A 13,098-nucleotide genomic window follows, 5' to 3' on the forward strand; every position below is an offset into this window, starting at 1 on the left:
GGATGCTGAGGAGGGGCTGGCAGCAGTCTCCTTGGTGCCAGACTTCCAGACTCAGGCAGGGTTCAGGGGGGTTAATGCCCACCAGCTCACGGCTGGGGCTGGAGAGAGGGAGGGCAAAGACTAATGGAACCTGTGTCCTTTTATTCAGAAGAGGGACCATTAAATAAAAGCAGAGACGGGCAGGAGCCAGCTGCATCCCATCCCCCTGAGTCCAGGCAGCCGGACCCCAAGTCCAGAAGGCACTTGTGTGGGCAAGGCAGAGGGCAGTGCAGCTCCCTGTGTGGTCACAGGGGCTGCTGGCTGGCTCCTCAGTGCACCTGTGGCTGCTGGCTGGGGGGCAGCTCACCCCCCGGCTTCAGGGCCAGTGTGGGCGCCTGCTCCTCCTCCACCGACTCACTGCCGTAGGCACTGTCTTCCTTCAGGTCTGCAAAGCAATCCCCGGGTGCTCTTAGAGATGGGGCAACACGGGGGCAGCAGAGACACTCCCTGCCCCCCAGCCCCAGCCCTCACTCTGTACCTGTGCTTTGCAGCTTCTCCAGCGCCTCGGTTTTGTGGAGCATCCTCACAGCGTTGTGGAGCCCCATAGAGTCCAGTGCCTCCAGCAATCCCCCCAGGCTGCCACCGGCCAGCTGTGGAGAGAGGGCATTGAGCAGGGCTTGTCACCAGACAGGCAGGGGAGACAGGGGCACCCCAGCCAGGCACTGACCTCGTAACTGCGCAGGAGGCTGACACTGGGCGAGGGGGTGTCCTTGTAGGTCTCCACGAGGCTGCAGAGCCCCAGGCGCTTGGCCAGCTCGATCCAGTCTGACCCACTGCAGTCCTGGTTCAGCAGTTGCTCCAGTCCCTTCAGCGCCTCATTGTCCAGCGACAGGACCTTCCCTGTGTGAGAGAGGTGCCCCCATCACAGGCTGCCCATCCTTGCTGCCAGGAGGGTGTCACCCTGCCTGGGTATGGTGCTTTTAAGCAGGGGGGAAAGGGGCTGCTCACCTGGCTGGGGGGCAGTGGGCAGTTCTGCCTCCGGCCCCTGCTGGGAGGCCTGCAGCAGAATCTCCCGCACCTGCAGACAGACATGGATGTCAGCATCCTCCAAAGCACTGCCCAGATCCCCCATCACCTCTCACACCATGGGTCTCTGCAGGACACGGAGGAGCACAGGCGTCCTCAAGGAAGCATTTCCTGGAACTCCGCCCCATCCATGCTGTGGCCTGCACAGAAACACTCCCAGCGAGTCTGTCCCGCTGTGCCACACACCTTTTGGCTCCGAGTCAGGTCCAGGGACGTGTGGCAGCGGCGCTGCCTGTGCCCTGCCTGCCAGTGCCCCTGTGTGAGGAGCTTGGGGTTGGTGCTATGCTCTGCAGCTGGGGCTGGCTCCCCCAGATCCATGGCTAGCTCCTGCTCCTCAGGGTCAGTGTCTGTGTCGCTGCTGGCCTCCGATGAGGATAGGCTCATGGGCTCGTCATTCTCACACAAAACATCTGCCCCTGTCAGGAAAGGGTGGCATGAGCCTGGCCCAGGGGTCTGATCTTGTGTCTGCCACCACCTAGCACAGGCAGCCAGGGCTATGGGGAGGGAAGGGAAAGGAGGAAGGGCAGTGCCTTACCCGCTTTAAGGAGCAGTTTGGTGAGGGTGGGGGAGCCCAGGCCAGCAGCCAAGTGCAGGGGTGTGTTCCCAGAGAAAGTCCGGCTGTTGACGTCTGCTCCCAGCTAAGAAAGGTGTGAAGCCATGAGGATGGGCTGCCTGGGCACTGCTCCTCCTACACCGTCACCCCAAGGCCTCAGAGGAGCCCCCACTTCTGACAGGAGCCTCTAGGAGGCTGCTTGCCATCCCTGTCCCATAGCTACCCCTACACCAGCCACCCCATACCTTCTTCACCAGGTGGGTGGCCATGTTCAGGTTCTCCATCTCCACAGCCAGGTGCAGGGGGGTCCTCCCGCTTTGCCTCTCCACTGCATTCACATCTGCTCCCGTCCTGACCAGCAGGTCCAGGCAAGCCAAACTCTTTGCCTTCACAGCCAAATGCACAGGCAGGAGGCCTGCAAGATGGGGATAGGCTCAGCAGCCTTCTGGCCAAGCCCATGATGGTTAAGGGCCAAGCCCTTCTGGCCAGGCCCCAGGACCCACTGGGGTCCTGGCCATCGTCCCCGAGCCCCACTCACCATGGAAATTGGGCAGGCGGAGCAGATAAGGGGAAGCCGAGCCCAGGTGAGCCAGCAGTGTCCTCAGCATCTCTTCATCGCCAGCCTGGAGTGCCAGGTGCAGTAGAGAATTGCCATAGCGGTCCAACAAGGTTGGGTCAGCGCGGGCTTGCAGCAGGAGCTGGACCACTTGGGGCTGCTTGGTGATGACTGCCAGATGCAGCGGCGTCTGCGGGACAGCAGCACATCCTCAGCAGTGCTCACAAGAGAAGCCAAGCGCTGCACCACCATTCTTTCCAGTAGCTGCAACTTGTTCAGATCTGCAGCCTCCCCTCAGCAGGAGCAGCTACAGGAGCCCCCAGGGCTGGAAAACAGGAGTGAGGAACTACTCCCAGGTAGAGGAGAACTGGCTGCTCTGAAAAACATGTACCTGTTGCAGGTTATTGGAGATGTTGATGATCTGCTGGCTGGGGATGCTAACAATTACATCGATCAGCTGCTTGATCACAGCTGTCTGTTCATGGATAATTGCGAGGTGCAAAGGCCTGTAGAGAGAGTGGAATGGCCCCTAGCTCAGCTCCATGCTTCTCCACATACTCCCTGCCACCCCCAGAGCCCCCATAATGGCTCTGACGGACAACAAGACTCCCATGCTCTCCCTTCAAACCCCTCGTGTGCTCACGTGTCTCCGTTCTCATCCTGTGATGCGGCCAGGTGCCTCTGGACTGCCAGCAGCATGCGGGGGTCGGCGGTGACCGAGTAGTCGAGCAGGGCATGGGCATTGCGACGGGCTAGTGCCAGCATCCACAGCTGGCACAGCTGGGCTGGGGGCAAAGCAGGATGTCACCTCCAGGAGCAGCAGCCTCATCCACCCTTCTGCATCCAGCAGGTGTGGAGAGCAGCACACAACCCCAAAAGGTCCTAAATCCATGCCTCCTCTCCTGAGCGATGTCCCCCAGCCCTCCCTCAAGCTCAGCCCCTCCTACCGTGCTTTTGCAGCTCCTTGCAGTATGTGCTCTCTTCTGCAGGTGCCTGCCTGTCGCTCCCAGGCCCCTCTGCCTCGAGGCCCTTCATCTGCATACCCCCCTGGTAGCTCCCCACTGGGTGGGGGCCGGGTGAGTAGATGCTGTTGTAGGTCAGCCCAGGGGAGTATGGGAAGCTGAGGTTCCCACCTGCAGGGCAAGGCAGAGGATGGGTGAGCAGAAGGGAGCCTCAGCCACCTGAGCGAGGAGGGGGAAGAAGCAGCCCCACTCACCTCCTCCAGAGCCAAAGCCCCCGGCCCCCCCGCCGGCCCCCCCCATGTGCGAGCCACCGCCAAAGTGCTGAGGAAACTGAGGCAGGACTTTCTTGCGCTTCCTCTCCACTTCTTCCTTATCTGTGGGGAGAGAGGGGCAGCAGGGTGAGGGGCAGCCCCAGCAGCAGGGCCCATGCCAGCCTGCCTGGGGGGTGCTCACCTTCCACCACTGGGTAGTAGGTGAACTGCTTGGAGTCACTCACGTCCCCTCCCCGCTTCCGCTTCAGCTGCAGGAAGACGGTGACAGGACGGTCGATCTTGGGCTTGTGGTAGGGGGGTGTGCGGAAGACAATGGCATACTGTAGGCAGGACATGATGGACATGAGGTCCTGATCATCCTGGAGCTGGGGCTACCTCAGCCCACAGGGCATCCATGTGCCTCGGAGCAGAGCAGGACACTCCCCACCTCCCCTGTACCTGCTTGTGCACATCCGTAGGAGAAAAGTCCCCGAAGGCCTGCCAGCCGTTCTCGTCATCCTCGTAGAAACGCACCTCAATGTCATCTGGGGAGAGAAGTGGCACTGGCACTGCCTCCTCATCCCAAAAAGGCTCCAGGGACACAGACCCCTGACCACCCAGGGGACCCAAATCTCTCCTGCCACAGCCCCCCCAGAAGGTTTAATCTGGAGAGAATGGCTTTTACCTTTCTGAACTTTATCACACAGCAAGTAGACTTCGTCTCCTCCCCGCACGGAGCCTGCTGTCTTATCCATCCGTGAGATCTTCAGGTTGGAAGCTCCAGGGGACTCTGCAGAGCAAGACGTGTTGGGAGACACTGTGCAGAAGTCCTTACCCCCGCCTGCCCCGTCCCTTTCTCAGAATGGCCCCATGCTCACTGCTGTCGTGGATGGGGTCCGAAATGACAGGCTGGAGGGCCAGCGTGAAGTTCCCACTGCTGTCACGGAGGTAGGCGGTGAAGCGCAACCGCACAATGCTCAGGTCCATCACCTTCTTCAGCTCCTTCGCCTCCAGCTCGATCTCACGCAGCTCCGCTTCTGCCAGGGTAGGAGGACAAACGTCAGGCTGTGTGGGGGACAGTGCTCCAGGTCCCCTTCCTACCCACCCCAGCCCCATGCTCAGCCCAGCCCCCAGCTGTCAGCCCATGGTGCCGAGGCCCACTGAGTCCCCAGGCTGCCCTCACCAGTCAGCAGATGGTTCCTGTTGCGCATCTTCTGCTGCTTCAGCTTTTCCTTCATGATCTCCATCATATTCTTTTTGGTGACATGGAGCACACCCAGGTTGCTGAACCTGAAGAAGAGGGAACCTGCCAGGAGCTGGGAGCATCAAGGCCAGGAGCAGCAAGCCCAAAGGGGCACATACTCCTGCAGCTGGGAAGGACCTGAGCACAGAGCAGTGCCACTCAGGCAGCAGGGATTCAGTGTGTGTGGGGCAGAAGAGGAGTAACCACAGCAGAGAGGAAAAGAGCCCCAGAAACTCTGGGCTCCCACAGGTGACAAATCTAAAGGGCTATCAAAGACAAGACCAGGAGGACTGAAGGTCAGAGGGATGCACAGGGGACTGAGCTGAGCCAGGGCTGGATCTGTAAGAGCAATGGCAGCAGTTGCAGAATAACCCTGTGACTCAGGCTGGCTTCAAAAGTCATCTGCAAAGCTGGGAGCTGCAACCTCAAGGACAGAAGCCCAAAATAAGCTGCATATGTCAAAACCCAGAGACAGGCAAAATGCTCAGAGGACAGAGCTGTAACCATGAACTTATCTAGACACACCCCTGACCTCAGCCAGCAAACACAACCCCAGGGTGCACTAACCCCTATCCTTCTCCCCATCTCAGAAGCTGCAGACAGCACCCACAGCCACTTCACATAGGCAAGAGGCCACCCTGTGTCCTCCTTGCACGTACTGAGCTGTCATGTCCTTGGGTCCCACAACCGTGACACAGTTGCCAGCCTCGTTGCACTGCTTGCCCACCAGGCTGTGGGCATGCACACGGGGAGGGTCACTGTGCGTCACCAGGTCTACCTCGATCCGGGCCATCCCTGTGTAGTTACAGATCTGCAGGGAGGAAGAAGATGGGGGTCAGGTACAATAAGCCAGGAGCCTGAAGGACTCTCTGCAAATCCCTGTTGTCCCTCCCCATGGCTGCCACCTCTCCTCCCCTCCCTCCAGCACCAGGAGACACATAAAAGCTTATTATAAATTTCCTGTCCTTCCTTCGAGGCTCCCTCCTGATGCTCATGCATACTGGCTGAAGACACTGCTCCATCCCCTCTCCATAGCAGCGCTCACCTTGACAGTGGGATAGGTCTTGCGCCCCTTCTCACTGGATGCTCCTGGCAGCCCCCCATGGGAAGGGCCCTCGCAGCCATACCGAAACCGGAAACCCCGCTGTGGAGGCAAAGAGAGGTCAGCCAAGGGTGGCCAAAGCCTGATGCCATGACAGCAGGAGGTGACAGTTACACCTGTGTTTACCTGGGTGACATCCTTACCTGCTTTGGCTGCTCAATAATGACAAGGTAGGGACCTTCCACTGGAGGACAGAAAGGAGAGGTACCAATGAGAAACATGGGATAACCAAAGTGCATGTTCTCAGTGAGGATGCTGGAGATACAGAGACAGCACTGAAGGTGAGGTGAGCCCTGTCTGTCCCATGGGGGTCCTCAGAGCCCCCAACCCCTGTGCTGTCACAGCTCAGCTGGGAACAGCAGTCAGAGCAGCAGGAAGAGGAGGGGAGGGCCAGAGGGTGCTCTGTCACCTGGGGAGCAGGGATGCTCAGGAGGTCACAGCCCAACCTGGCAGTCCCTGGTAGACTGAGCAGAAGAGCCAGATGGAACAAGCCCCATCCTGGTGGCACAGAGCAGGGATTCCCAGCCAACCCACAGTGGGGCCAGTAAGGACAAAGCCTGTGGTGCTTCTGGGAACTAAGAGGTGTGAGTCAACCTGCCGGGAAACTCCACTGCAGCTGGGGACCCCTGGAAGGGCACTGCCAGAGGGGCCCTTACCTGTCTCCATCAGGGGCTCCTTCTGCTCCATCATGTGGGAGCCAAAACTGAAGTCATCGTAGTCAATCCCATCCAGGCACTAGGTGATGGGAGGGAAGATGAGTGTGATGAGTGTGTTGGGGCTGGAATCCCCAACTATCCTGAGGGGGTGATGGCAGTCTGGCACGGACCCCCATCGGGCAGGCACAGATCCCCTGTCCCTCCCTGGGAAGAGAGGTGGGCAGGTGCAGACCCCTCAGTGCCCACCCTGGAGGCTGACACAGACCCTCCCACCTCCCACCCCGGAAGCAGGCACAGACCCCCACCTCCCACCCCACCCGTGGGGTCGGACACTGCTCCCTGCCCAGCTCCGGGGCGGGGACCAGGCAGCGACACCCCCCGGGCCGATCCGATCCGATCCGTACCGCACTCACGGGTTGGAACTGCTCGTCCATGTCGGCGCGGGGCCGGCCGCCGGCCTGCGGGGAGAGGGGGATTGAGCGGGGCTGCAGGAAGGCACCGCCGCTCCGGAAAGTCCCTAGAAACCCCGCCGAGCCGGGAAATGACGGGCCCGCGCGTCACCGGCCCGCCCCGCCCCGCCACGGCCGGGGCACGGCCCGAGCCGGCCCGGGGCACGGGACTGGGGACGCGGGACTGGGGACGCGGGGCTCGGCCCGGCACGGCTCGGAGCGGGGCTCTGCTCGGCCCGGCTGCTCCTGCGCCCGCCGGCGGCCGCTCGGGGTCATGGGGCGGGCTGTCCCCTCCTCGCCTGGGAATTTTGGACTCGGAGCCCCGGGCGGGCTGGAAATCCCGGAGCACTCCCGCTCGCCTCCCCCGGCCGTTCTCGCCCGGGCGCTGCCTGGCAGCTCCGTGGCGCCAGATGTACCGAATTTTCCCTCCGGGAGCAGGGAGGGATTTGCCCCGCACCGTCCCCGGCCGCCTGTCCCGCTACGGGCGCCAGTCCCCGCTGCGCTGGCATCAGCCCTTCCCCAGCAAGACCTGCAGTGCAGCACGGCTGAAACCACCCGCCCGCGCCATAAAGCCCCGCAGCAGCCCCTGGGTCCCCCAGGGTCCCTACCCCACATCATCCCACCCCGCACACGGATGTCGCCTCCAAGCCGCTGTGGACTCAAACAAGGAGTCGCCCCAAAGTGCTGTCTCCAAGCCCACTGGCTCCCCCCTGGCCAGGGGAATCTCTCCAGGACTCTGCAGACCGAAGCAGAGTCTGCAGCCCCATGCCAGGCACCCAAAGGGGTGCTTTCCCTCTCCCCCATTTCAACTTACACAGCAGCCCCGGCATCCTTCCCGCGGAGGTGGCCTGAGAGAGGCATTCGCTATCCGTGTTCCCATTGCCTCCTTCCCACTGGCTTCAAAGTGGAAGCGGCAGCCCCAGAGCTCCCTGTGGGAGCATCTCCCACCGCCCCAGCACTCAGCACTGGATGCTTCCCGCCGACCCCAGCAAGGCACCGCCAGAGGCAGGGGGCCTTCCCTGCCGCCCACAACGCTCACATCCTTCTACTCACCGGGGAGGAAGAGGTTGGTCTCAGAAACCCGTCCAGCCCCAGCATCGCCACAGGGACTGTCAGTACCACAGACAGGAGTTCCGCTGGGGTCAAGGTCTGCCTGACCTCAGAAAACCACCGGCGACTTCTAGCAAAGGGGCAGGATCAGGGGAGAGCCTACGGGCATGCTCCACATTTCTTCTCACTAACCAATGAAAAGGAAAAAAAAAACTGTATCTGACTCCACAGTGCCCTCATACCATGAATTTCTGAATCAGTGGTTGCTACAGGTCCCACTCAGGGGATTTTGAGTGTGTGGGAGAAGAGGGGAAGGAAGGGGATTGTTCAATTCGTGTGTGACTCATATTCTTCAGAAGCTGAACAGAGCCTTTTCAAGGACATTTTTCAGCCACTCAAGTCTTCCAAAGGGGCTGTCCTGTGACCCCAAGCCTGAGGTTTTTCCCGGTTAGCCTGCCCCTGAGCCCAGAGATACATCGCAGGCAGCCATGCAGCCTGGGATGTGGTGTCTGTGGGACCTGCAAGTGCAGGGGAGGGTGCAAGGAAGGTGGAGATCCAGCACTGCAAAATGAGGTGGGGACTTTCCTCCTGCCATTCTGCAGGGGCTTCCGAAGGCCTAGGAACATGGACACAAGCCCCTGCTGGCCTGTGGGAAGCAGCACACACTGCCTGCTGTTGGCATCCCACCGGTCACCCCACCTGGACAGCTTCAGCCTGCCACCAGCAGCCAGCCACCCTATCTGCTGGCACAGATTTTCCAGAGAAGTGAACAAAGGGACAAACATCCTTCTTCAGTGTGCTGGGAACAGCCACTTTGAACCCTACCCGCTGAGCCTGGTGGGGGAGCCTAGGCCTGAAGCTGCTGGGTAAGAACAGACTGTGCCCCTTGAATAGCACAGCTCCCCCTCTCCAGTGGCATCAGCTCCATCTCCTCTTGAGGGGTTTTCACAGCTCACTCACTGCTGCCTAGGACACCTCCACTTGTTGCAGCAAACAGCATGACTAGGGAATGTCATGGAGTCGTGCCTGCATCTCCCCATCCCACACAGCTCTGGTTCTCTCTGGAGGTTGCCGGCCATAGCCCTACACCCTTGTGCAGTGTGTGCTGGAGGAAGCCCACCTTGCTTGCTGAGCAGAGATGGTGTCACCACCTGCTTCTTTATTCCTAGAAAAGCAACCTCAGGCAACCTCAGACCTGCTCTCAAGGTAAATTCCTGCCTCCTGTGCCAAGCAGCATGCCTCTCTGGTCCCCAGGACTTTCTCTCCCCAGGGTTTCCCCCAGGAGTGTAGTACACGCAGCTTTTATCCCCCACACGTCCCAGAAGGGAACCCATCTCTCCTTCCTTCATCAGTAGCATTCCCTGCTCTGTGTTACCCAACACATCTGACTTGGATCATGGGCTTGAACTGCAGACCCTTTTTGCTTGGCTAATTCCTCCCCATCTTCACACATTCCTAGGGTTCAGGAAGGATTCTCTGGGCATTTTTGGGAATGGGGGAAAAGAGCAGCAACCCAGCTGCAAGGCACTGCCCGGAGCAGCACCAGCTCCCTGCCCCAGAGTGCAGCACTGCCAGACGGCACAGCCTCCCTGTGCCAGCCAGACTGCTTCAATTAAGGGGCAGCCTTTGGCAAGCAGTTCGAGTTAAAGCCATTCTTCCATGCCTGCAGCTCCTTGAACGTGACCTAGTAATGCAGGTGCTATTTTCTTTCCTCTCATGACAGTCGGCTGACTTGCAGAGCGGATGCCCTGCAGGCAGGAGGGAAACATACATCAGCCTATCTGAAGCAGGAGTGTTTAGTAGCCATGGGAAAGGGTGCTCCAGAAGTGAAGGAGGCAGCACAAGTGCACAAGTGCAGCCCTGATCTGAACTGCACTAGCCACTCAGCTGGCTGCTCCTCTAACATACTCTTCCCTTCACATTTTTATTTCCCTGAGGTCTGCTAACACCTGCAAACAACGGCTCTAAATACTTGGCCTTGCTTTCTGCACTAATCCTGTGCTCTGCTCCATCCCTGGAGTCCCAACAGCTACTGGCAAGAGGCTGCTGGGTCTCTCTCATATCGTGTTCACAGTGACTCCTGGAAATCAAGTCCTTGACCAGCAAGTATGGCAGAGAGAAATCCCCTCTTCCTGAAAGCTGTCCAAGCTTTCCCCTCCTGAAAGCCTACCTTTGAGCACTGAAGCCATTTGTATATCTCTGCATAAAATGCCTTTACTCCCATTGTGGCTGTCAAGGTGGTTTTGGCAAACCCCAGCCACCCACTTATCTTCTGGTTTTCTCCTCTAAGGGCCTGTAAATTAGCTCCTTTGCTGTTGTGTTATGAACTATTAATCCAGCTGTATGCCCTCAGAGAACCCCTCCCAGCGTCAGCCCGGCGTTTGGTGTCTCTCTCCAGTTTCCACTCTGCCCACAGTGCCACTACCGTGTTGGTGCTCACGGCTCCATTTGGGCTAGAGCTTGCCGAGCCTGCAGGCACGGATCTGTTCCCCTCGGAGTGGGCAGCAAGCCAGCCCTGCCCCAGCGCAGACAGGGCTCAGCATGCAAGAAGGAGAGCTGCAGGATGGGGCAGAACCCACTGGCAACATAGGAAATAAGGAACTTCCCCACCGGCAGGGAAAAGGGTATAAGCGCCAGCGCTGGGACCTACTGTCTCCTCTCCCCTCCAAGAGAGCAACTGTCTCTCCAGCCTGGATCTTCCCAACATCCCCTACCCCAGCTGGCCCCATGGCCGACCCAGAGGCAACCAGGGACCGGCATGGCTGCTGGAGCGAGAGGGAGCCCAGGACCCTTCCGCTGGGACGAGCAGCCCAGGCACAGGAGCTTTAAACCTCTGCACCGCTCAGCTCCCTTTCCCTGGGAACCGCTCTCCCGCCGGCGCGGACAGCCCTGCCCGCCCTGCCCGGGCGCATCCCCCCGGCACCCCCGAGGAACCCCACCCCGGCCCGGCCGCTTACCTTCATCCCAGACTCAGGCCGGCCGCCGCGCCCCGGCCGCGGTGCCGGGAAAGTCCCGACCCGGCTCCGCCTCCCGGGGCTTCCCGGGCCCGGCTCCGCCCGGCGGAGACAGAGGGAGGGCGGGCCGGGGCACCCCTGAAGGGACGGGCAACTCCAGGCTGCTGCATCCCGGCGACACCGCCTATCCTCCACCTGCCCGGCACTCGGGCCAGGGAACCGAGCCCTGGGCTCCTGGCTGTCCCCCGAAGGGAGGACAGGACCCTTCACCCCATTCCCAAAGGCAGCTGCTACCCCGGCGGGGAAGGACCATGTGCCTCACCCATGGCTGATTTTCACTTTTATTATTGTAAATTCACTGTTGTCTTTATATATATACTTTTTAAAAAATATATTAGATACAAAAGTCAGAAATGCTCTTTGAACTACATATACTGGTGGATTTACAGGCCGGTTTGGAAAAGGTGGGCAAATAGGAACGCCCAACTCGATCAATGCGCACAGCAGCAGCAGCAGCAGTAAATGCCCCTCTCCAGGAACAAGGGGATTTTATATATATGTATGTATATATATATATTTGTAGATCTATACATACACACACACACACACACAGAGCACTCAGACCCCTTGACACCCCAACCCCCTGCCCAAGGATGCTGCAGCTGAGCGGGATAGGGTCCTGCCAGGCAGGCACTGGCCAAGGCACCCCAGGACGGATTTGGGAGTCCCAGAAGAATGCGGCACACACTTCCTCTGTTCCTACAGAAGCGCTTTCCCTTTCCATGACTGCGCTCCCTGGGACAGCTTCAGCTGGCAGCAGCACAGAGGGGAAGTCCACTGCTCTGCAGGCGCGGTGCCTGCAGGACATCCCCTGCATGATGGTAAATTCAGAGACTCATTTCCCAAACTGGCTGGGAGCACGGGAATGCTGTGACCCAGGAGGTGAAACCTGCCTCAGCAATTCTCAAAGCTGAAAAAACGTGGGGAAAGTCACTGACTGAAGGCATGGAAGGGCCCTGAGCAGTGAGAGCCCTGGTGCTGGGGGGTCAGCACAGTCCAGCCGGGACTGCTGGTGTCATCCTGCAGCAGTGAGACACCACCCCCACCTGGGAAGGCAGACAGGGAGAGAACCCCTGCTGCCATCCTCACTGGGGTTGCAGACAGACTGGCAGCACAGTCACTTCCCAAGGAAGGGAAAAGGCACTCGGGGATTTTGGCTCCTCTGATGGTCACAGTAGCCAGCTGGAAGGCTTGCTCAGCTGAACCTTACCCCTGTGGAGGAGGGAAGAACAGAGATCTCCCCTTCCAGCACACTAGGCTCGTGTGGCGAAGGCAGAGTGAGCCCCCTGTTCCCCCACATCCCTTATAGGAGGAAGCCTCTGTATGATTGCCTTCAGCAGCCCCTGACTCAGACCAGGCTACCCCAGAGGCTCTGGGGCAGATCCTGGCTCTGTTGATAGCACCAGGTTGGCATCCCCACACCCCAGCAGTGACACCAAACCCTGTGTGCAGGGAGGGGACAGCTCTTGCAGGCACAGCAGCTGCCAGAGGAGCGCTGGACACAGCTCCCGCTGAGAGTGGAGGGCACCACAGGCCCACGTGCACACACACACACACACACACACACACAAACACAACACACACAAACACAAACACACACACAAACACACACACAAACACAACACACACAAACACAAACATAAACACACACACACACACACACAAACACACACACACACACACAAACATGAACACACAAACACACACACACAAACACACACGCACATACAAACACGCACACACACAAACACACACACACACAAACATAAACACGCGCGCAGACACACACACGCACACACACACAAACACACAAACACACACACACAAACACAAACACACACAAACATACAAACACACCTACACACACAAACACGCACACACACACACAAACACACACAAACACACGCACACACGCGCACACACACAAACACACGCACACACACACAAACACACGCACACACGCACACACACACAAACACACGCGCGCACACACACACACACGCACACACACAAACACACGCACACACACACACAAACACAAACACACGCACACACGCGCACACACACAAACACACGCACACACACAAACACGCGCGCACACACACACACACACACAAACACACGCACACACGCGCACACACACAAACACACGCACACACACACAAACACGCACACACGCACACACACACACAAACAC

The 13,098-nt window shown here is 59.2% G+C and overlaps 1 protein-coding gene across 4 annotated transcripts; it reads right to left on the bottom strand.

Moving 5' to 3' along the window:
- Positions 1–121: 121 nt before the first annotated feature.
- NFKB2 (nuclear factor kappa B subunit 2) lies at positions 122–10,938 on the bottom strand. Of its 4 annotated transcripts, none has more exons than XM_048312116.1 (24): positions 10,845–10,938; positions 7,891–8,074; positions 6,802–6,846; positions 6,389–6,467; positions 5,876–5,916; positions 5,676–5,774; positions 5,290–5,441; positions 4,571–4,677; positions 4,266–4,424; positions 4,073–4,177; positions 3,847–3,932; positions 3,590–3,728; positions 3,391–3,510; positions 3,122–3,307; positions 2,818–2,959; positions 2,566–2,680; positions 2,157–2,364; positions 1,864–2,033; positions 1,601–1,703; positions 1,252–1,481; positions 988–1,057; positions 707–879; positions 518–629; positions 122–424 (listed from the first exon to the last, which is right to left on the bottom strand). In XM_048312116.1, the coding sequence occupies exons 2-24, from the start codon at positions 7,933–7,935 to the stop codon at positions 309–311; spliced, it is 2,802 nt and encodes a 933-aa protein (XP_048168073.1). In that variant the 5' UTR covers positions 7,936–8,074; positions 10,845–10,938; the 3' UTR covers positions 122–308. The 4 variants fall into 4 exon arrangements, with proteins under 4 accessions (XP_048168073.1, XP_048168072.1, XP_048168074.1 ...); XM_048312115.1 differs by having other exon boundaries at positions 6,793–6,846; XM_048312117.1 differs by lacking the exon at positions 6,802–6,846.
- Between the last annotated feature and the right edge of the window lie 2,160 nt (positions 10,939–13,098).

This window comes from Corvus hawaiiensis, chromosome 8, assembly GCF_020740725.1.
Source record: "Corvus hawaiiensis isolate bCorHaw1 chromosome 8, bCorHaw1.pri.cur, whole genome shotgun sequence".
Lineage (NCBI taxonomy): Eukaryota > Metazoa > Chordata > Aves > Passeriformes > Corvidae > Corvus > Corvus hawaiiensis.

What these genes read in the sequence shown, in the direction of transcription:
- NFKB2 (XM_048312115.1), bottom strand. Translation starts at nt 7,935, where the DNA reads ATGCTGGGGCTGGACGGGTTTCTGAGACCAACCTCTTCCTCCCCG. An exon ending in CAGGAACCATCTGCTGACTG is followed by an intron (nt 4,425 to 4,570) that starts GTGAGGGCAGCC and finishes CTACCCTGGCAG; the next exon opens with AAGCGGAGCTGCGTGAGATC. An exon ending in CCACCCACCTGGTGAAGAAG is followed by an intron (nt 1,704 to 1,863) that starts GTATGGGGTGGC and finishes CACCTTTCTTAG; the next exon opens with CTGGGAGCAGACGTCAACAG.